Below are 22,323 nucleotides of genomic sequence, written 5' to 3'. Positions count from 1 at the left end.
CTCGCTGGTCTTTTCTTTAGTCGATACATAGCTGGCGCAAGAAAATTAAATATTCTCGAACAATGACACAAACAAACATCCTAAATGCCGATCCTCCTTTTAGGGATAGATCGAGCCGCGAGCGTTCCAGGGGCGATAGATCCAGATCCCGATCGGGAAGCAAACACAGCAAAAGCCGTAGCCGCTCTCGTTCGCCCATGAACGGTGACAAATCGCCGGAAAGCAGCAAACAAAAAGCCGATTAAGCAAACACATTAAAAAAAGATTCAGGAATCTATTATTTCTGCCCTTCTCTTTTCGTTTACCTTTTTTCACTCCTTTTTTATATCGAAGTTACAAAAAAAAAAATTAATATCTTGTATCATTGCTAATCATCAATCATAATGATGAGATTTTACGTTATAAGATTTTGTACATTATATCGAAATTCTATCGTACTTCGATATTTAATGTGTAATTTGAAATATCCAATATCGAAATTTATTTTTAAGATGTTAATTTGAAACATTCTCTAAATCATTCATGTTTTACGCCTCATCTATTTTCTCCCTTTTTTTTCAATTTCATTGGTTAAATGATACACATCATCCGATTCAAACAATTCGCGCATTTAGATAAGTATTCTTTATTCATATCTCTGGTTACGAATTTTCAATGTATCATCGTATAATAATACGAATTTCCTTGTAATGGCTTTTTGTATATATTCCTAACGGTTACATTACAATAAGAAAGTATGTGATGTGTATTAAATATTAAATCTAGTGATAAGAGATATTTCATCTGTCAATAAAAGTTCATGTCAATGCAGGTGAAAATTTTGTGCCAGAACCATTCCCATTATCATTTTCAATTATTTGTTTCGGAATTTATGTAAAAGCATTTTTTAATATTTACAAAGAACAATTTTTATTCAATGGTAAAAAAATTATAATTGACAAACCATAATTTCGATGAGTTTAATTCATGAAAAAAATTCACAATTCCATCTATTTCAAACTAGTATACAGATGATTTATTATACCGTAACTGAAAAAATTCAATAAAATATTTTTATTTTTGGTTATTTTAAGTTTAACGGTTTTCCTTTCCTTAATGTAGCCTTGGGAACATATGACGCGCAGATGGGCCTGCATGGGACTCTGATGACTCATTGACGTGTGTCAACCCTCGATATTTTTGTCTCTCTCCTTCCATTCCCTCGCGTCGGGAATAGATCGGTTTCGTGAGACAAATTGTCCAGCTGAAAAACAAGAGAACGTAAAATGGACGATGCAATGACATAAAAAGATCGTCGAGACGAGAGGTCGCGAGGTCATAGCGTCGTTCAATGTCAAACTCGTGGCGCCGACTATGCGTCGAACGTGAATTCCCGGTCGTCACCGAGGGTGAGTCAGTCATCCCTTCGCATGACGGTCAAGGAGATAATCGGAAGAAACATGTAGAAAAGGGGAACGCGATTAATCAGTGCGATTGGGGAAGTAAGAGCCAAGCGTCGATTGGTCTCCGTCCAAGAGCGGTGGGGTCCCAGTCCAGGAACGATATGTGTATTTGAAAGACCCAGATGTAAATTTTATTATGAAAAAACTACGACGTGATTTATAATCAAGATATAGTTGTGTAACATATACATATTAATGTCACAGCTTCGCGGCACGAATGTTATGTTATCTTACCATATATAGATTAAAAAGTTAATTCCAAGTTAACTTTTCTATAAACACCATAAACAATCTGTTTGCTCCAATTTTTATATATAAATTGCGAATAATATGACAGAATTAAACCAAAAGATGTTTCTTTGGCGTTACGAAATCAGTCTATTCAATTATTTATCGTTGCTATTTGCAAATTGTTCAACTGACAGATTCATCATCGAATCCCTTCCTATGCCGATCCTGGCGAGGGGGGCCTGTCGCCCTGAGAGGGGAAACCAGAAGGTAGAGGGGGATGAACGACGGGCGCTGCTTGACGCTGTTACCTGGTGTTACGTGCCACAGAAGCACTAACCGGTCGGTCAGTATATCGTCTCGTTCCTGCCCTTGAACAACGCTCGCCTGCTGTTCGACGTGTCCCGCGCCAGCTTGCGCCCCAGAAACTCGCACGCGTCAACTGACAGGTCAGTGCACCCCTCGCCACGAGTTACACCGCCGTTTCCTCGCAGCGATGCACGTCCAATGGCGGATTAAAGACGAGCCATCAGGGCGAATCGGCTCAAAACTTATATAAATATCCTCCAAAAATATTCTTCAAAACGTTCTCTAAATTCCTTGTTCTTGAAGTTAGTCGCCCGGTTTTTTCCTAAGCAACTAAGGATTTCATAAAGAAAGTGAAAACGAGTCTTCTTTCTTTCATTATCTTTTCTTCCATTCTTTTACATGTTAATTGACAAAAATGGGAAAGAATTGACTCCAGACTGACACAAGAAGATATTTTGTGATATTTTGTGTATACGGCGTTTTTCTTTAAAGCGTAAGCCGGCGAAACATTTGGCGATCAATTCTTCACTTGCGAAAGACTCGCCTTTCGCCTGAGAATCTGGAAATGGAACTGAGTGATTTTCTCCGAGGATGATAATGGCCTGGAATCGAATTTCAATTCGATAAAGTGATTCGACAGCAACTACGAAATCGGTTTTGTCACGATTTTCCGGCATTACGATCCCGCTTGATAGCCTTAACGCATATTAACTTATCGCGATAACGATGTGTCCTTCACAGCTATGGAGCCTATAAAGATCGGTATAATTAACATAGAATTCATACCTGGACGTAAACACGTATATATCGAGTACCACGTTTGTTTGTGACGACAATGTATGATCGAAACGTGAACTCCATTTTGGGCCAGCCTGTAGAGAATTGAATTTGATTATCGCTGTTACCGGTAAGAGTAATCCATGATGATAATGGATATATTATAGGATGGATTTTCCATAATTATAATGCACACAGTAAATTGCATACCCAAAATAATGTGTTTCCGCCGACCGAGCCTGCGGATATCGATCGGTCTTTCAACGCGATCGAAAACGAATTCAGGGGTGTGGTCGGTATCTCAGTTTCGAGAAAATAACGTTCTCTTGATTCCTTCGTTTCAATAATCAAATAGTAGAAACAAATCATATTCCTTATATGACAGGATCCGATGATACGATTTTACCGTTTTAATAATAGTTATTCCATTATGATTGCTATCATTATTAGCAAATACAGTGCCCCTTATTGCAGATTTTCCTAAAATTAAAACAGAATAAAATATCTATCATTAAAAATATCATTAAAACGTTAACGAATCAGAGCTTTTATCGCTCACCGATAAATTTTTTAATGTGCGTGTTATTGGTGATACTTTATATGCATTGTGTTACATCTAATTATATTAGCTAATAATCATGCATATGCATGAAAAGATCGACAGGATTAATGAACGAATGAATTAATGAGTTTGGATTAATCAGACTGTGACTGTATCACGTAAATAGCATTCGGAGCAATTTGAAATAGCATTAAATTTTTAAGTAAATTCTAAAGATACTTTCCATATATGTACATGTTTATAAAAATGCAAATGTTAAGTGTAAAATTAGACGTTACCATTTACTAAAATTTATTTATCGATCTGTTTCATTTCTTTTGTTTAATTATTAACATTTTTATTTTGTTCTCTTTTTCTTTATCACGTTATTTTTACTATTATTTTATATTAGTTATATTTCTTTTACATTTCGTATTTCTATCTATTCCTGTCTGGAAGATTTCTTCCAGAATACGATAATTCGACTTTTAATGTGTCTAATTAGACGTGAACTACTAATTAAATTTAATCGCTTTTTCGAAGCGAAGCAGATCGCTTCAATCGTGGAAAGCTCGTCGGGGAACTTCCTTGCTCTTCCGTTGTAAAGGCGAATAGCGCGAGATAACAGGCTGGGGATAAGGGCGTGGTTTTGACAGATGCATACAATGCACGCGGAGTACGCATATGCGTTCTTCCTCTCCTCCTCGTCGATGCCGGCTTCATTATCTCATAGCAAACAGTGTCACACTCGTAATTAAGTATAATCCCCCTAAAATTGGTCATGTATTTTTGTATGCGTTATGATATCTGATTAATCATTATTTGTCTGATTAATCATTATTTGTTGAGGTGTTTTTTTATATAATTCCAAAAAAACTCACGGTTAGAGATGACAAATTTTCTCTTTATGTCACAGTGTCTTTTTGATCGAAGAATTTTCCTCGCGTTTCACATTTTCCGAGAGAGAATCGTCATTGGACGTGAAATTTGCATTTTGTCATGTCCCGAGAACGACCGTTTCAAGGCGAACGAGGGAGCTTCTGTATAAACGTGACTTCGTCGTCGTGAATCGCGCGCTTCCATGCCCGCAATCACGTTTATCCGGCTCAGTTCGTTCGTGATTAGCGTCTTTCAGATCGCAAGACCGTTTCTGTCTCACGAGCAGTGGCGTTACTAGGCGAGCATATACCCGCAGCGTTCTCTCGTATCACGCCACGTCAGCCGGACGATTATGGAATTCGGATAGCGACGGCCTTATTTCTCCTTCGATTCGCTTCATGTTCGTTTGTAATTAAATGAATAAAAAGCGGATATTGTAACATCAGAACCGTGAATGGAACATCGTTCGCTCCCCGGCTCCGCTTTGAAATTCAAATTCGTATTGAATGCGTCTCTCCAACTGGAACGCTAAAACATTTCGTTTGATTTAAAGTGAGTGAGTTTTTAGAGAGGAAAAGGAATAACGAGCGTAACGATACTTGCCACTGCGGCAGTCATCCTTGATTACGAATGGCGCGAGAGAAGAGCGCGAATTTCTGCCCTCCATCGAGGGAAACCGCCCTCTTATCCGTGACCATGAAAACTTAGGACGGCGCGGAGTTCACGGACCCCGCTCACACTCTCTCCTCTGGGCAATGCCGGCAATGCCAATCGATGAAACCGTCTGCCGCGGCAGCCACCACCGCCTCCTCTGCCGCCGCCGCGGGAGAACCGGCCGCTCCCCTAGCGTACTTTGAAACCACCTCCCTCGTTGCACCTATGTACGCGCGCTCTATCCATTCATGCGACGGAAATAAAAGTCCATGAACATGTCAATATTAGCACGCCACTGCACTATCAGAGAAAACGGAAGACTCACCTTCCAGCGATCATCGAATCAGATCTTAATCAGTGCTCATGGGAGTGTATCAGTTTGTGGGTAGCGTTAATGTGCCCAGACACAAGGAACGAAAATAGGAAATTGAATATAATCAAGAAAAAGTAAAAAATTTTTCTCAACCAATGAAAAAACACCTTGGTAATTCCTTGAGTATTGGAGCACGGATTCCCAGATGTCGAAATTTAATTCTTTATTCCTAATTTTCTGTTTTTAATTTCTTGTTCCTTATTTCTTTATGTGTCTTTGCATTGCAAATGCATACGAATTTTTCAAATTGCCCTTCCCTAACCTGATCAATTTCATGAAAAAAAATAGAAAACATTAAAGTACTACAAATTAATCAAACATTCTGCTATTAGAATCAGAAAACTTACGAAAAGTCAGCGCAAGACTTTGAGATAATGTATGACTTGGGCTAATATATGACACGTATATCCTTCGTTCCCATTCAAGATTTTGAATTACCTTGAAAAATAACCTCCCGAGTACACATCAGCCAACAATCAACTGATCTATGAGATTTTAATTGACCCTGAACGCATAAACGCCGGCAACGAAACGTGCCGAGGAAGCTATGGCGCTAGTTAACGAGCTTAACGCGTCACTGCCTCCTTCCAAATTGCGATTTCGCGTACGATGCCATAACCGTTGCGGCCAAGGAAAAGATGAGAGACGAGTCGAGTGAAGTTGGCGGTAAGCGGGCATTTTTTTTGTGCATACCTTCAAGCGCCAAGGATGCCCCGCACTCGTCCAATGCGCGTTGTGTCTGATTTCATGCATCATGGCTATTGGCCGAGATATTAAAACTGATATTTCTACCAATATGGATTAATTTTAATCTCTATTAATCTATTTTTTAATCATCATTGAAACTAAAAAAAAAAAATAAGAAGTAAGTTAAAACATTAAGATTGATATACATCAGTAGAAATGGACATAAAGATTAAGTCATCTTTTTCCTTGAAGAGGTTAACGCTTCACGCGTAATCGATCTCATGCAACTTCACACTGTTGGATCGTTTCCGATATGATTCACATTTCTCGTTTTGACACAACCGAGAAATTTTCAAGTTTGTTCCGATCGAGAAATATTCTTCGTGGGAACTGAAGATTTCGTTAAAGAGTTTCAAGTATGTGCCACATGCACAGGTCTCTCTAACAATCTTAATTGCCCTGACAAGAGTTCAGCTCGAGAGAGAGAGAGAGAGAGAGAGATGAGAGATTCGTCGGAAACAGTCTCGCTCGTGCTGGAATACTCGGATATCGGAAAGTTTGTGACTCGAATGAGATTTATATGCAGTCTCGGGCCTACGTACGTCCCTGGCATGTACGCGCCACCGCTCGATACGATACGCGCGTCCAGGGTTCGTTAGCCGTCACGGTCGCACGGAAGAGAGTTGGATAGAGAGAGAGAGAGAGAGAGAAAGAGCGAAAGAGAGGGGAGAGAAAGAAAGAGAATCGCGGTTGCTCGACGATCGCCGTTGCTTGGTAAAATGTTTCTCTAGCTACGAATACAAATGCAGTCGGTAATTTCACGTGGGCATTGTATGCACGTAGGTGTTTGCCGCTCGCCGAAACCCACACCGCCGGTCGATACTAGGCTCGTGCACGTGTGGACGCGTGGCGAGAAAGGGACGAGGAAGGAGAGCTACTAGCAAAAGGTCCACCATTAAACGCGATTGCCCAAGTTAATTGGCAGCCGCGCGAACTCGTTAGCCAACAACCGTAGGATCTCGTTCCGCGGAACGACAATGCGTCGCCATGGTCATCGTCGTCGTAACGGAGCAGTCCTCCGGCCGAGTCCAGCAGCGCCCTGGATTTATGCAACTTTAGACGAATTTAGGCCCGGCTGGGGCCACCGCGTGTCTTAGACGCGCCTGGCATAGGCTATTTGTGCTATCGTTTCCCACGCCAGTCTTGTCTATGATACGGAAATATTACTGGCTGTGATCCTTACACTTGTCATGACATATATATAAACTGTGGCATGAATGAAGAGAAAGGCTTTCTCATTCCTCAATAATAATTCAAGAATAAATGGATCTATGAAAATGTAATTAAACATTTCGGAATAATTCAATCGTTAAGTTGCACAAAAACATGAATAGTTCATTAGATACTGTAATTTCCTAATGTATTATATAATGTTTTTTATTATAAAATATTTACAGGCTGCACATTAATGGAGAATATACGACCTAGAACCATATTTTCCTCGTTTGAAAATGAAGTACTAGAAATTGCGCCTTAAGCATTCTTACGACATTCATATGAAATATCAGCCTGGATACCTAATCTATCTAACTTCATGACTCTGCCATCGGTTTCCATCGGCGCATCTCGACTGCACCGGCAACCCAGTTTCCTCGTTAACTTCTCGCAGAGGCTCGCTTTTCACCTCGCGAATGCACTCGAGAAGATCGAGTTGAGATTTATACAAGTTTCACCATGCAAACGTCGTCTCAACTCGTTGACTCATTAAATTCTGCCGTTTGCAGTTTGCATAATAACTAATAAGAAGCTCTATCTCTGTCCGGCCGTTTGCCACGGCTCGGCTAAGTTCATGCGGATGTTCAATTAAATGGAACTAACGGTCGTTACGTTATGGCATTTCTTGCCGGCTTTAAAGCGCTCGTAATTTTCTTGCCGTTCTTAAACGCGACGAGCGCAAGCGATTCTTCGTAATCAAACTTAATTAGTAATATACGGCAAAGGTGAGGTATTTCATTAGGAATATTATTAAATCACATTATATCGAATCTATATCGATTTTTTATTTATTACAGATTGTACTTCTTGTAGCGGCGCTAATCGTGAGAGAATCACTGGCCGCTTTATTTGATCGCGCTACGTTGTGGTCGTGCGGACAATCGAGATCTCGTCCTCGTCTCTTACCGTTACATGCAGCTAAGCACGCGGGTCTCATGCACGTACAGACGCCCGTGTGGGCGTACGAAAAGAGAGAGAGAAAAAAAAAAAGAAAAGAATTCAGCAAACGGATACGCGAAAGATGTGTGTACAAACTCCCGCTGCTTCTCTGTTGCGTATTTGGCCTCTTTTTCAAGCTCTCCTTATATACAAGCATATACGACCGGCTACCATATAAGGACCTATACACAGCCTTGTCGATGCTGACCCACCGTTTGAACGTATCTCTCGAAAGCCTCTCGCGATCTCAGGAACGTATCGTCCTGTGCCTGAAACTCGAACTCTACGACCGACTTGAGAGACTGGTTCATCTTTTTATTCATATTTTCTGTACCTCTACATTCTCTATGTTCTGTTATTCTCTGTTATTGAGCTTGAGCTCGAGCTCACAATTCTGAAATGAGTACTAGTAGAGGTTCGAATGTCTTCTTTTAAATCTTTGATGGCTTTATTATTATGCGATATCGTTTATCTTTGCAGTATTTATTTTATAAAATTATATCACTTAGAAGCATTACCTAAAAAACATCATATAAAAAACGATTGAACGACATAAAATCGACCTTGTACCGTGAGATGTTGCACAATCGTCCCTGTGTACCTAGTATAATACGTAGTAATATCTGATGTTCTCGTGACTTCACCCACGTGGAATGCAGACTTTTTCTTACTCTCCGCGTCTCTTTTGAATCTGCGAATTTATTCGCATATGAACGAATTCGATGCTATCGTTATTGGCTTTCTGACGAGTTCTCATATGACATTAATTATGTAACTTATATACACAATACAAAATTATATACACACACACACACACACACACACACACACATACACATAATTTTGTATATATATATTATTTTAGTTGAAGTAATAGATTCGTTTTTTCTGTGAATGATTCAGTTAATATAACTTGTTATGAATTAATATAATTAACACACCGACAGAAATAATAATCTAATTTATTTTTATAGGAATTACAACATGCGTATAGAGACAAAAAAAAGAAAAAAAAAAGGTCAATTTCATCATAAAACGCAGAACGACGCGATTAGAAAAAAAGGCATGTGGGAGTTAAATACCGATCGATACCGATCGCCCACATAAACACAATTACTATTGCGTTCTTTCCTTACATTTTTTCATGTTGAGTCATGTAAAGTTTTAAGTCTGCCTGAGTGCGCATAATCGCAAACGAGAAGCCGAGAAGCCTGTTTGGTGAAAGGGGGTGGGCAAAGGAGGCATCCGACGGATGAGTCATTGACAGTTTAGCGCATAAATGCGTCGTCAGTACTGGATTCAATACAAGATATATATGTAGATATAGAAGCGTGTATCCAGACGACGCCGCGACGTTGATTTCGTGCCACAACTATCAATTGCTAACGGAACAACGTTTGGCTCGTTTGGTTATCGGACGTTTTCTTTCTTCCGAAAGCAAGTTTGCTGTTTTAAGTAAGCGTTATTAGAAACATAACACGCTCATGAAAGATCCGATACATTTATAAGAATTGTCTCTTCTGAGAAAATTATTTTAATTAGCGGTGTGTATTGCAATGTGTCTTTACACGCAATTTACATGTATGCACAGCTGTAATTTAATTTTGTATTATCGCGAAGACATATAACATTCTTTAGAGGAAAGAGACGGCAAAAAAGCATAAAGTATTTATCAGAATTCCTCTTGCTCGTACAATGTCCGTCATTATCGTAAATAACGAATGATGGACGCGGATGAAATCAACTGTAGTGTAATATCTGGGATATCACGCGGAGCGTGAAGTAAATGATTGTGAATATTCGACGCGTAAATACAAATATGCAAAAATTATCAAATTTTCTTATCGTCTATGTAACATGTAATGATTGTACTTCTGTCTGCAACTATAAGTTAACTATTTAATTTTCACTCTTATGTTGTACCTTTCGTGTTGTGGGGGAAGTGTGACAAGAAACGAAATATATTGGAAGGAAACGGAAACCGGAAGCAACGAGCCACCGCTGTTTCCGTCGCGTGATACATAAATTCATCAGCCAAGAATTGCGTGAGTTCGCAGATAAATCAGATTTCTCATGTAATAATTTTCTATAAATCTACTTCTTTTTTTTTTGTCTTCCCAATTTATAGCGACTAATTAGCAATTCTAATTAATTTTATTTTTACTTTTTGCAATTCTTCATTTTTAACTTAACAGAACTGAATGATTATTATTATTATAAACGAATGAAAGGACTCCGTGATGGAATAAAATTCTAGTTGAAAAACCTGAATTTAAAAAGAGGAAACTCAGAGATATTTCTGCGATCAATTGCAGTTCAGTGGATACATTCACCAATAAAACTGTCGCATTTTCGTTGCATTTGCGGTGCATCGCGACGAGACGACGTGTGATTTTGACATCGTTGTCGACAGCTTCGTTCCCGACTTCGGCTTTGTTTAGCATTCAATAGCGGCCGCTGTTGTCAGCGCGCGAATTGTTCGCGTACTTTAACAAAGAAAACGACACGTTCGCGCTGACAATTGGAAACTGCGCAGTGTCGTCTCCCGTATGATATACTCGTATTTATTGGGCGATGCTCTTTTATGCACTTTATGGTGGAAATCGTTCTCGTACTTAATAATACGTGCGATATCGTCAGAGCGTTCCGCTATCTTCCAGGAAGTTAAATCGATTACGTTACGAGCAGGTGCTCGCAGGTACACCTTGCACGGACACCTTTTATAAATTATAAATTATTACCTTTTAACATGTACAGAGATGGAAGTATGAGGTATTTCACGTTTCTATAAAATTTATATACAAGAATCTTAAGCTTTTATTACAAATATGAATTTTTTATTCAAGTATTTCTGTTTGTTAAACATTGATAAAAAAATAACGTTATTTTAGGAATTTGTTTTATTTTCTGTGCTTCGCGTTGTTGAAGAAAATAGACGATCATTATATATATATATATATATATATTTGAGGTCTGCCTACCGTTGCAATTGACAACATACTTCAGATTATAATGTACAGTTATTTACACATTGACATTTGTTTGACGGTTTCATAATTTTAAATTCTTTTAAAGGATCTTCAAGTAATAAAATTATCGTATATTATATATTCGCCCGAATAAATGAATGAACGTCGGGATAATTTCATAGAGATTTGGTAATTTTTAAATTACAAACTTTGATTTTTCGAAAAGTATCTCTATAGATAAAAAATGATTTTATCTCTGTTTTACAGATTGAGAAGTACAAGGCTGAATCATGTCGAGTCCGTCGTTGAAGGACCTGCCCAAAGTAGCTTTAGATCTGAAAAGCGAATTGGAAGGTTTCAATCATGGTTGCATGAAAAAAGCTGCCACTGCTGAGAAGAATGTTTTACCTTCCGCCGAAGGTACGTAAGAATATAGTTGATCTTTACTCGAAGGTATTACTCGAAGATATTAATTTATGTTGAATCCAATTATCACTCATATGTTTATTCATAACGTTTTTTTATTTAACATTTTCATAATACTTTTTGTATGAATACTTCTTGTATGAATATTTTTTATCAAATTGTATTTACATGATAAATTCTATTATATAATATTTCTGTGATAATTATTTTTTAAAAATTTATATTGTTACGCAAAATAAATCTTTAGGTTTTTGTATCAATATCTGCTAAATGCGGCCACATAAATTTTACTTTAACATGTTTTAAGAATTTATTCAAGTATTATTCAAGTATTATTTTATTCAAGTAAGATTAGATAGATACGTTTAGTGTTAAATGTGAAGTGTAAGGAAAAAATGGAATTTGCTCGCGCAAAATATTACACTAAGGGAAGCGATTTAAGCGCCAAGTAGTGCTCCAATGTAGTGCTCCAGTAAAAAACAACTGCAACTACAATAAAAATGTATGAATTGCTGACATAGACGTACGACAGGAGCGGCAGCATTCTGAGTTGATACATGGCGTGGAAACCTTTAAGACAGATCAGTTGAAGCACGCTGATACGAAAGAGAAGATTGTGTTGCCTAATGCCAAAGGTATTGCTCATTAAAAATCAAAGATTCTGGGATTGCATTCTCCAGGAGTTACTAGGAGTACCTCGTTGGCTTTTTCATGGTGGCAGCAAAAATCAACTATCGCTTCCGCTTCTTGGGAAACATTTTCTTGTAAAGCTTTATCTTAAAATGAATTTATCAAAAAAGGGAAATTTTACTGGTGGCTTTGACAGTATTCTGAAATTATATCACTTGTCTTTTTCATTAACTTCTTGCTACATAATCTTATAAGACAAAATTTAGAACAGATTTTAAAAAGTAACTTTTATGCAATATTTATGCAAGTCTTTTAGATTTATCTCCTCTTATTTTTATATATGGATTTTTATATATGGATTTCTCAATATAATCTGAAATCGATACTTGTGTAGTGAAAAACCGAGTATAGTTATAAATTATTCAAAACACAAGATTTCTCACGATTTAAATTTTCAGTGTGAGTATTAAAGTAATGAAATCAAAATTAAATATTCTAGGACGTTCTATATATAACAGCATAGCAAGAAGTTAATCTCATGTCTAAGAGGATAAAAGAAAAAAAAAATTTCATTCAAAAATCGCTCATTAATTTTGTACTTGAAAATTATTGAAATCTTGAATTCCCATGATTTTAACTTGCGCTACATTTGTGCGTTTACGCGTAATTTTATCTCATGAAAATGCGTAGACTCTCTGGATGCATGAAGTATAAATAGCAAGTGCTTTTTAAAGGAAGGACGACGAACGGTACCAGTCACTTTGATTGATCGCGCTATTCGTCGATCACGCCACGATCATAAATCGCGCAAACGATTTTTGAATTTATTCCTTCACTAATTCGAGCTACGCCGCTAACTGGATACAGTAAATCTGTATCTGTATTCAGCTATATATATGAAACGCTGGATTCCCGTTTCCCGATTCTGTTCAAATATAGTTATTATTGTTACTGAAATCTGATTTATCTGCTTTTAGACGTCGCCGCGGAGAAGACCCAGCAAACATTGATTGCCGGCATCGAGAAATTTGACACTGCAAGTCTGAAGCATACCGAGACCCAGGAGAAGAACCCGCTACCCGATAAAGATGGTACGATATACAAGTCAGATTTTTAAATTGGCTTGTCTATACAATAAATGCCTTCATAATTATAAACTAATGAAATTTTCTTATCCACGTAGCGATTCAGCAAGAAAAGGGAAAGCAACAGCTGATTTCCGGTATTGAGAATTTCGATCCAGCGAAGTTGAAGCATGCGGAAACCCTCGAGAAGAATCCTCTGCCCACCAAAGAAGGTTTATACTCGTTTCTCAGTTCTATCTATCCGAAATGGCACCGTGGTAATTGTTATTGTTATGTTTACCGTGGTAATTGTTATTTCAGCGATCGATGCCGAGAAGATAGCCGCTTAGAGAAGCTGCCGAACGATAAAAAGACGAAGGAAAGGAACGGGGACGGTGCGACTCGTCGCTTCTTCCATTTTCTATATCCGTGACATTTTATAATAATTATTCATACATTGCCAAGGAAACGAAAAGCGCGAATGTGAAGCACTGTGTTAGTTGTAATGCTATGATTATACTTATCCTATCGCCATTCTCGGATGTTCTCCTTCTGGCGAGATTAAAAGACTATCCAAAATATCCAACGTTAAGTGGCCGATGGCGATACCGCTGCTGCCTGTCCTATCGGTATATGTCTCAATAGAGACAATTCGACAACAATTAGGCAATGACGAGAACGAGAGCAGATCTAAATGGCAGTAAGCCCTTATCTCGCTGCAAGTTTCTTATAACTTGCCTCCTCGCTACATCTATTTGTTTTGTTCCTATTATTACATCTTCCAAGCAGTGTTTGAGATAGTTGCTTAAAAAGAGAGAGAGAGAGACTTGTGAAAAAAAATTAGTAAATGTAGCGAGTCAGAAAATTATTTTGCGAGACGAGGAAGACAAAGGTTTAACCCGATAAATCGCGGAATACCGTATTGGAATCGTCATCTCGCCGAAGGATGTAGTTTTTTTTACACCGAGAGAGCTGCATGCGCGAGTATATTCGTTATTTTCGATATAGCAGGCAAAATTGTCGGTGGTATTGCATGATGCGTTTATAGCAGACATTGCGGAAGTACACAAACACACAATGATCGATCTTATATTTATGTATTGTAAAAATCATATTTTGTATAAACGGGCTATTGTACTTTTTTAATATTTCGTACACATCGCATTGTCATTTCGACGAAATTATTATGAGGAATAAAAAAAAAGTAATTTGTACAAAAGCGGCGTTCGCTTCTTCCTTGGTCCTAATTAAATATCATTAACTTAAAATTAATTTTCTTTTTTTTCCATATATACGAACAATGACAATTAAATTGAGAATTTATAATCTATACAACTGTCTAACTAATCATATATTTACTTCTATTTTATTATATATAAGAAATATTTTAAACAACCATTTATTGCTAGATATAAAATATGAATTATTAGGATTATAACAATTCTTTTTGCAATGGCATATGTGAAAATTTATTATAAATTTTTCAAGTTTTTAGTGAATTATAGATGATTATAAGTTTTCAAAATAATCAAAACATCAATTAAACATTCGTTAGTTATTTACAAAAGACTCGCAAAAGAATAGATAATTTTTTTTATTTCTTTGAAATCTATTTTTACATCGTCTTATAAACAAAGGAATAATATTTATATTAATGTAACTAAGTGATCGTAAAACTAGATTTAATCTAATTGAAATTTGGCGCTTATCACCGGCTTAGCCAAAAGCGGAAGTCAATCAGAAAAAAGACTTTGGAATTGTGTGATTGGCTCGCAACATCGACCAATCGTGTCACAACATACACGTGACTTTCGATTTCTTATCACAGTAAGGCCTTTGCCGTCTCGATCTTGATTTTGACCTGATTTGTTGATGTCATCAGAGATTCCCTCCACGAAGTAAACGAGCGCATTGGCGCTCAAATTCTTCACGTCGTTGTGCATTACGAGAACGTGAGAATTTCGCATCAATAGTGAGTAAAACTAATCCTCCTTATCGGTTTCTTCGCGAACATCACACGTGATTCACCTTGATCACCTGAGGAGCGAATTCGCGTAGATCCTTAGTAGAGCTTTATGGTTGATGGCAGAGAACGAGGGCTTACAAAGTTAGCGTTCACGACTCGGTCTCTGTCGTCACCTAAGTCAATCCGATTGATGTCATTAGAGGGAGCGATGCCTGCGCAACAAGTAGCGAATTGAAGAACCTGTGACGAAGCTAGGCGGGGGAGGGAGAAAAAAGGGGAAGGCACAAAGGGCAGATATGGATACGCATACACTGCGTTTGAAAAGTTCGATGGTCGTTGTTTTGTGAGATCTGTGGTGCTTTTCTACGGATGTAAACGAGAGTAAGGTGAACATCCTCTCTTCCTTTTTCCCCTCCGTTAGTTTCCCATACGAAATTATTTGTTTTAGATATCACAAAGATCAATCTTTCCTCTCCTTAAAACGAATTCTCCGCGCGAGATCGTAGTTGAAGTCGGTTTCTCTTTTTCTCTCCTCTCTACTTTCGCGACTATAGATTTCGTTTTTCGAGGCCGTCGACCTTGGATCTCGCAAAGGATATCAAAGGTCAAAAGAAATCGATCAGTGGATCGTTTCTTGGATTATCGCTTGGATTATCCTAATCGCAAATTCCATGTTGTCTTCTAAGAAGACTATATTTCTTTGTTCTATCGTGAGACGATCGTACGTCGCGACTTCCACGGGATTTCTCCGACGAATCTAGAATTAATTTTCACATATCCTGCGCGTCTGATTATGCATTCAAATTTTTTTCAAAAAACCTAGCTTGTTTTTTTTTTTTCTTTTCTTTTTGTAACTTATATAGGACAGTTTTATCATGAGATCTATTTCTCTATATTTTTTTCTAGAAAATACGAATAACTATTTAAATCCGGATATAGTATAATAGGGTACATTGAAGAAAAAATAGAGGATATATATTTAATATTATAAAAGATATATACACACATACACAAGATACAACGTAAAGATAATTGTGTGGGAAAATTGAGCGATTTTGTGTTAGCTAGATGCATGCTAACACTTTAGGTGATATATCAAAATATATGGTGATGTCGACCAGAGGGATGTCGAAACGAGCGCAAGAGCCAGTAGATCAGTGGCTGACAAAAGAGGGTTACTTCAGGAAACCTACTCCTAAAGATCCAACCTGCTTGTTCAGAGCAATCAGCGAACAAGTGTATCATACGCAGCATTATCATCTCCGAGTAAGAAAAGAGTGTACGGAATTTATGAAGAAAAAGAGGCATCTGTTCACGGATGTAGGTATCTGTACGATTTTATTTTTACGTTAAAAGATTTTGTGTTCATTTTCTTTCTCTCCTTTCTTTGTAGTCCATATCGACGTCATTCGATTATTACCTTAAAGAAATGCAATGCTTTACGGAATGGGGAGGCTTGAACGAGATACGTGCCATGTCTCTGCTCTATAAAAGAGACGTAATCATATTCATTGGAGAGAAACAGATATGCGAAAATGTTACCAATAACGGCTTTAAAAAAGGTGTTATGTTGCTTTGTCACACGGAACCGAAGCAATATGAGCCTGTTTATCCAATGGCTTTTGTTCAATCCGCTGCATACTGCCAGTGTACGTAAATATTCTCTATCATTGCATGTCACATCTATAAACCTTCAAGATTCTGTGTAATATTTTCTTTTTTCTTTTCTATAGCTATTGTTTATGAAGTTGTTTATAGATACATGTACCAAATGCCTGATATAAAAACTGTTGCGGATAGAATGTTACATAGCCGAAACACTGCACTTAGACACGACAAATTTTTCCAAAAGGGGAATCTTGATATTAGGGAGTAAATAATTTATGATTATAGGGCTACATGCTGCGATCGCGATTAAATTTTTAAATGTTAAAAAATTAAATTGTTTTTATAAAATAAGCTATTTTTCTATAGGCAATTAATTGAAGATTTATATAAAAAAGTGAAAAATGAACATAATGACATGGATGAAGCGCAATCTGATTGGAAGGGAACACCACCAATTCCTTATAAAGTTGCTAAGGCGTTGGCTCCAGATTATTATCGCAATATAGAGTTAGACATATGGCACGAATTGAAACGAGGTATCTATTATAAATATTTAATCTTTACTTTTTTTTTTAAAGACATTTACAAGAATAGGATATGTAAAAATAACATTATTTATGTATGCAGAAGTGAAATCTGCAGGCTGGAATAGGTATAACAGTAATGAGCTTCAAGTCGGCGGCAAATGTTTGATAGAGATTAGCATAAATGATTTAGAACAATGTGATAGAAATAACAACAAGAATGTTCATATTAATTCATCAGATTGCAATACTAGCGAAACTAATAAAGTTGAGCAACAAAAATTGAAACAGGGGCCTCTTTGGCTTCAGGGTTATATACAGGAAATGAATACAGATAAGGAGCCAGTTCTTGTTTTTATTAAAGATCTAGGAGAAAAAAAATTTGTTCCATATGATGCTCTGAAACCGCTACCTCTAGTAAGAAAAAATAAACAAAAGAATTGGACACCAATCAATAGAAATCATTCGGTTACTTCAGATTCAAGTTGGTTCAAGTTAAATTATTTATTTATTTTTGTTATCATTTGTTTATATCACAATATAATGGATACTTATTTTGCAACAGATCGACGATGGAAAAAATCATACAATTCTTTTTCGCGGAAGAGAAAAGATACTATGAATATAACAAATGAAACAGCAAATAAAAATATATTAATTGATAATGATGATGATTGTAATGACGATATTGATAGTGATAATATCAATAATATTAATAAAACAGTCTTTGAAAAAACTAATGAACATCATAGTGAACTTTCGTACGTATTTTTATCGGAATATATTAATTTATGTCTAATTTTTTGCTTTACAATAAGAATTGAGTTCTTTTACAAACATTTTTTGTTTATTTACAGTAAAATAGATCAAAGTCAGACATTAGAAAATCATTCCGTAGAAGGTTCTTCTAATCGTGCGACAAATGTAAGTAAAATTTTGACAATTTGAAATACTTATATATTGTAAACAAAGCCTCCTTATTTTTTTTTTCTTTTTTTTATATCTAGGAGGAGGCTAACAAATTATCCAAGACAACTGCGTTTGACAATTTACAATCTGTAAGTAAAGTAACGCAAGATGTAATAGAAGAGCGTAAAAAACCTAATACGGTATTCAGACGGGTGAACGGTATTGCAAAGAACAAAATTGAAAAAACCAACAATCATGATCTTCAGAATTCAAGTTCAAAATCAAAAATGTTGAATGAGAATTATTGTTCACCTTGCAACGGTAATTATTTTTAAACGAATAGCATCTCATACACTAATAAAATGCTAATAAATTTTTTCGAGTGTACAGGTAACTTACAAATGAATGTGTGCAGTAACCCAAATGTGCCTTACATCGCACCCGATAATAATAATACATGCCCCTATTATCCATATGTACCAGGAAATTTTTCGATGACAGGGGAACATAATCTCAATCAAATGGATCGTATGTATATCATAATTCGTTTATATAATATATATAAAACGCAATAATTTTATATATATGTACACACACACACACACACACACACACACACACACACACACACACACAGAGTACAATATTGATATTGTATTGTTAAAAAAAATTATAAATTTTAATGTGTATGCGTACATAATATGATTATACATTCGCAACAATCATGTTTGTTTTTATAACAATCATATTTGTTTTTAAATGTTTTTTTCATCTTTTACATTTTTAGATTCATTTGCATCGAATGTCTTTTATAATCTACATCTACAAATGCAGGTATGTGTATGAAAAAGTAATTGTAATTATAATTATAATGTGTTTGGTTAAATCGATATAATTCTTGTGGGGATAGGATACTTTCCGTACTGTAAACCCAAATTGTTATGGATCTATAACATATGGACCAAGTCAAGGCATGCAATCTTTAGGCACAACATCGAATGCTCGTATGAATAATAATTTAGCAATAAAAATTTATGTAAAAAATCTACGTTGAAACTTATTCCACATAATTCGTTAACAGATGTTCCATATATGCAAGAGGAAGCAGACCGGCTTGTTAATGACATGCAAAATTGTTCGTTAACATGCAATGAGGCAGCAGGTATCAGTGCAGAGATTTCCAATGTTCCATATTCTAACATGAATGGTGTACAAAAACCACCAAAACAAGGATCGAAAAATTCGAGTGAAAAGAATTCCTCATATTATATTCAACAAAAAGGCAAGCAGATTGGAACTGTAAAGGGTAATATTTATTATTTCATTTTTAGAGACTAAATTTAGAGTTTAAAAAGAGAATTCTTAGATAATATTAAAAAAAATACTCATCTAATATCTTTTAAAACAAAATAATCATAAGATTAAAAAAAAAATCGAGAATAGTGCATTGTATCTGCATTGTTCAATTGTCAGTTGAAATTGAAATGTAAGTCAATTTTAAAAAGGACAAATAAGGAGGCGTAAATTCAAAACAAGAGATAGCAGAGAAAAGAAAACTACAAACATAATTATATGTTAATTAATAATTAAGTATATTAATTTGTAATTAATAATTACATAAATTAAGCAATAAATACTTAGATAGAAGTATAAGTCATGATTAGAGTTTACTAGAAATAGGTCAATATCGCGATATATCTCGAATAAGGAACAAGGTGATATAAAAGAGACATTGATACATATACACAAATATGAACAACATATCTTTCACTGCAAAAAATAGCAACCGTCAAGTCTCGATGATAAACATATTTATATTTTGACGTTAGCGTAACGTTCAATGATGACTATGTTTTGTGGTGTAAGATATATCGCACGTTATAAGTTTCTTTCCATCTTGTTCTTTGTTGCGAGCTTGAATACATATTTAACCAATTTTTAGTGAGTACTAATTTTCTTTATTTTGAAATTTGAATGTTTCTTGTTTTAATTTTAATTATTTGCTGTGTTTGCTCGTTATTTTATTTTTTACACACGTGTATTAAACCGTTACGAATAAAAATGGGACTGAAAGAAAAAATTAAAAACAGAAAAGATAGCTCAGATAATTATATAATTAACCTTACTAATTAACATCTTTCCAAAGATTCATTCAATTCGTTCACTCAAGTTCTAGAAAAATCTGTGAAATTTGCAAGAAAATAACATGTTTAAAAATTCCACATTCTCTTTTCTCGCAGGTAACAAGATGCGAAATCGTCAGCACAACACTCGCGGATCGGCATTTATGCAATATCCAGATCATCAGTACGGCGCGACAACGCCGAACGGTTCCGTGAATCCGTACGACGCGCGAAGACACGACATGCATATGCTGCAGTCGCAACAGCATCAATGGGATTCGATGTCGCATCAAGTGGCGCCCGTGATAGCCGGCCCAGCGAACGTTTATGCATCACCACAATATACAACGTCGAATGTATTCTCGTATCACGAGCTTCCACCACCCTACACGAACGAAAACTTGGGAAATTCCCCGTACTATTTGGGGAACGGTAATTACATACCCGTGCCGTACTTGTCGCCTCAGCACATCGACGTGGCCGAGAATGCGGGTATATCTCCACCGTATCCGCAACATTTCTATTCGACGACCGAGACTTATCCAGGTCACTCGTCAACGACCGGTCAATCGATGATGTACTCACAGCCGATGATGTATCCGCAGCCGATGCAATATCACGCTGTACCGCCGCCATCGCCTCACGTGCAAGAACAGTGGAATCCGACGTTGAGGCCGCAATCTTATGTTCCTCAATGTTTAGCTCCGACTCCAAGTCCGGCTCCAATGGTAGAGCCGTCATCTAACGGGCAAAGTACTATTCCGAAGAATCCATTTTAAATCGAATACATTTTGAAGACTGAGATTAATTACGAAGTCAAATCTATGCACTAACAAAAGTAGTATTAGTAGTCAGTGATATTCCATTTGTTGAAAGTGAGACTTTGAAGACTGACAGTGGATGCCTCCTATTTAGTGACACAAGTCAGCATAAACATCGTTCTATCTTGGCAATTCAATAGTAATAATGAATAATAAGAATAATAAGGATAAAATGATACTAGTGTCACTAAATGGAAAACACCCGATAATTATAAGATGAAGTTTATCGCGGTAAGAATTAGAAGGATAATGACAAATTAAAAATAACTAGAGATATGAAAAGTAAGAGTAATTATGGAATAAAATATACAGAAATTAGCTACTTACGAATCTTGTTAGAGGGTTTGCTGTGACTTTCACATTTTTCTGTATTGTATAAAGCTCCCTGTTATACAAAATATATTTAAGGTGCAACTTGTTGCATCTTTGTGGGCTGTGTACGTAAGCGAATTTAACATATACTATAGATAGATCAACGTATAAGACTAGTCTTACGATGCGGCTAATCTATCATATCAGTGTTTAAAAAATTTAAATTGAAACGCTTGACTTTTATAGACCTAATTTAAAAAAAAGAACTTGCGAACTTGCCTTCGCCTAGAGTTTCAGTATTGTCCTTAACGGATAATATGATTAATGACAATTTCTTCTAAAGAGAAAAAAAATTCGCATAACAACACATGTGATAGCGAATTCTTAAAAAACAATAAGATTCCTGTTCTGCCTGTTCCCCGTGGAGAAATATTTCATGTTTCGTTAATGACACTTATCGGGATTTTAAATTATTAAAAACATTATTATTAATTATTGTCATTCATCATATTTCTTAATAAAAAAAGATACCGATGCTTATCGTAAATGAAATTAATAACATTATTGGAACGAAATAAATATCCCTATTGGGGTTATATCAACAGGCTCTACTAATTGTTATCGCGTCTTAACAATTATATTAAACTTCAATTATTTCCAAACTTAATCATTAAAAAAAAAATCTGGATTTAATATATAACATTAAAAAATCAATATAGTATTAGTTAAGATCTTGTAATCCATTAATAATATATATATATATTAAGTTTACTAAAGTTTCTTAACAATTTATACAATTTTTACTTAAGATTAACCTTTATATACAACTTTTGCTAAACCTTTTGCAAATAAATGCAGAAAAATCAA

At 36.1% G+C, this 22,323-nt stretch overlaps 5 protein-coding genes across 34 annotated transcripts in view; 4 read left to right on the top strand and 1 right to left on the bottom strand.

Annotated features, from left to right (window-relative positions):
- Positions 1 to 810, top strand: part of B52 (serine and arginine rich splicing factor B52) — an 11,646-nt gene extending 10,836 nt beyond the window's left edge. For all 17 annotated transcript variants that reach the window (XM_011645036.3, XM_011645117.3, XM_011645004.3 and 14 more), the window contains one exon: positions 104 to 810. In XM_011645036.3, coding sequence (XP_011643338.1) covers positions 104 to 245 — 142 coding nt within the window. In that variant the 3' untranslated portion in view covers positions 246 to 810. The remainder of the gene's footprint in view (positions 1 to 103) is intronic.
- Rpp20 (ribonuclease P protein subunit p20) overlaps positions 1 to 22,323 on the top strand; it is a 107,993-nt gene that overhangs the window by 76,251 nt on the left and 9,419 nt on the right. The gene's annotated exons all lie outside the window — the stretch shown is intronic.
- LOC105431021 (uncharacterized) lies at positions 542 to 20,907 on the bottom strand. 4 transcript variants are annotated; one of them, XM_089074673.1, is made up of 5 exons: positions 4,179 to 7,260; positions 3,597 to 4,066; positions 2,967 to 3,236; positions 2,766 to 2,851; positions 542 to 1,243 (listed from the first exon to the last, which is right to left on the bottom strand). In XM_089074673.1, the coding sequence occupies exons 3-5, from the start codon at positions 3,123 to 3,125 to the stop codon at positions 1,093 to 1,095; spliced, it is 396 nt and encodes a 131-aa protein (XP_088930799.1). In that variant the 5' UTR covers positions 3,126 to 3,236; positions 3,597 to 4,066; positions 4,179 to 7,260; the 3' UTR covers positions 542 to 1,092. The 4 variants fall into 4 exon arrangements, with proteins under 4 accessions (XP_088930799.1, XP_088930800.1, XP_011643228.2 ...); XM_089074674.1 differs by having other exon boundaries at positions 3,962 to 4,066; XM_011644926.3 differs by lacking the exons at positions 3,597 to 4,066; positions 4,179 to 7,260 and adding an exon at positions 20,768 to 20,907.
- cib (thymosin beta cib) lies at positions 1,952 to 14,412 on the top strand. Its single transcript, XM_011644954.3, has 6 exons — positions 1,952 to 2,119; positions 11,341 to 11,493; positions 12,021 to 12,134; positions 13,107 to 13,220; positions 13,313 to 13,426; positions 13,515 to 14,412. The coding sequence occupies exons 2-6, from the start codon at positions 11,364 to 11,366 to the stop codon at positions 13,541 to 13,543; spliced, it is 501 nt and encodes a 166-aa protein (XP_011643256.1). The 5' UTR covers positions 1,952 to 2,119; positions 11,341 to 11,363; the 3' UTR covers positions 13,544 to 14,412.
- Positions 14,890 to 22,323, top strand: LOC105431048 (uncharacterized). Of its 11 annotated transcripts, none has more exons than XM_089074664.1 (15): positions 14,890 to 15,165; positions 15,360 to 15,545; positions 16,066 to 16,479; positions 16,553 to 16,808; positions 16,893 to 17,031; positions 17,134 to 17,303; positions 17,395 to 17,775; positions 17,857 to 18,052; positions 18,149 to 18,215; positions 18,299 to 18,521; positions 18,591 to 18,728; positions 18,988 to 19,034; positions 19,111 to 19,204; positions 19,282 to 19,482; positions 20,441 to 22,323. In XM_089074664.1, exons 3-15 carry the CDS (start codon positions 16,228 to 16,230, stop codon positions 21,100 to 21,102), a joined length of 2,826 nt encoding a protein of 941 aa, XP_088930790.1. In that variant the 5' UTR covers positions 14,890 to 15,165; positions 15,360 to 15,545; positions 16,066 to 16,227; the 3' UTR covers positions 21,103 to 22,323. The 11 variants fall into 11 exon arrangements, with proteins under 11 accessions (XP_088930790.1, XP_088930787.1, XP_088930784.1 ...); XM_089074661.1 differs by having other exon boundaries at positions 14,891 to 15,165; positions 15,360 to 15,540; positions 16,224 to 16,479; positions 19,282 to 19,506; XM_089074658.1 differs by having other exon boundaries at positions 14,891 to 15,165; positions 15,360 to 15,540; positions 19,282 to 19,506.

Source organism: Pogonomyrmex barbatus, unplaced genomic scaffold, assembly GCF_055798465.1.
Source record: "Pogonomyrmex barbatus isolate J1 unplaced genomic scaffold, ASM5579846v1 scaffold17, whole genome shotgun sequence".
NCBI classification, from domain to species: Eukaryota; Metazoa; Arthropoda; class Insecta; order Hymenoptera; family Formicidae; genus Pogonomyrmex; species Pogonomyrmex barbatus.
The sequence above is the reverse complement of the archived record's forward strand: the minus strand, read 5'-3'. Positions and strand labels throughout refer to the sequence as shown.

Bases quoted from the DNA above. Each gene is read 5' to 3' on its own strand.
- LOC105431048 (XM_089074663.1), top strand. From the start codon at position 16,228: ATGCATGCTAACACTTTAGGTGATATATCAAAATATATGGTGATGTCG. The intron at 17,032-17,133 runs GTAAATAATTTA...ATTTTTCTATAG, and splicing joins GGGAATCTTGATATTAGGGA to GCAATTAATTGAAGATTTAT. The intron at 18,522-18,590 runs GTAATTATTTTT...TCGAGTGTACAG, and splicing joins TTATTGTTCACCTTGCAACG to GTAACTTACAAATGAATGTG.
- cib (XM_011644954.3), top strand. From the start codon at position 11,364: ATGTCGAGTCCGTCGTTGAAGGACCTGCCCAAAGTAGCTTTAGATCTG. The intron at 11,494-12,020 runs GTACGTAAGAAT...TTGCTGACATAG, and splicing joins TGTTTTACCTTCCGCCGAAG to ACGTACGACAGGAGCGGCAG. The intron at 13,221-13,312 runs GTACGATATACA...TTATCCACGTAG, and splicing joins CCCGCTACCCGATAAAGATG to CGATTCAGCAAGAAAAGGGA.
- LOC105431021 (XM_011644926.3), bottom strand. From the start codon at position 3,125: ATGATTTGTTTCTACTATTTGATTATTGAAACGAAGGAATCAAGAGAA. The intron at 2,852-2,966 runs GTATGCAATTTA...AATTCTCTACAG, and splicing joins GCGGAAACACATTATTTTGG to GCTGGCCCAAAATGGAGTTC. The intron at 1,244-2,765 runs GTATGAATTCTA...CTTGTTTTTCAG, and splicing joins ATATACGTGTTTACGTCCAG to CTGGACAATTTGTCTCACGA.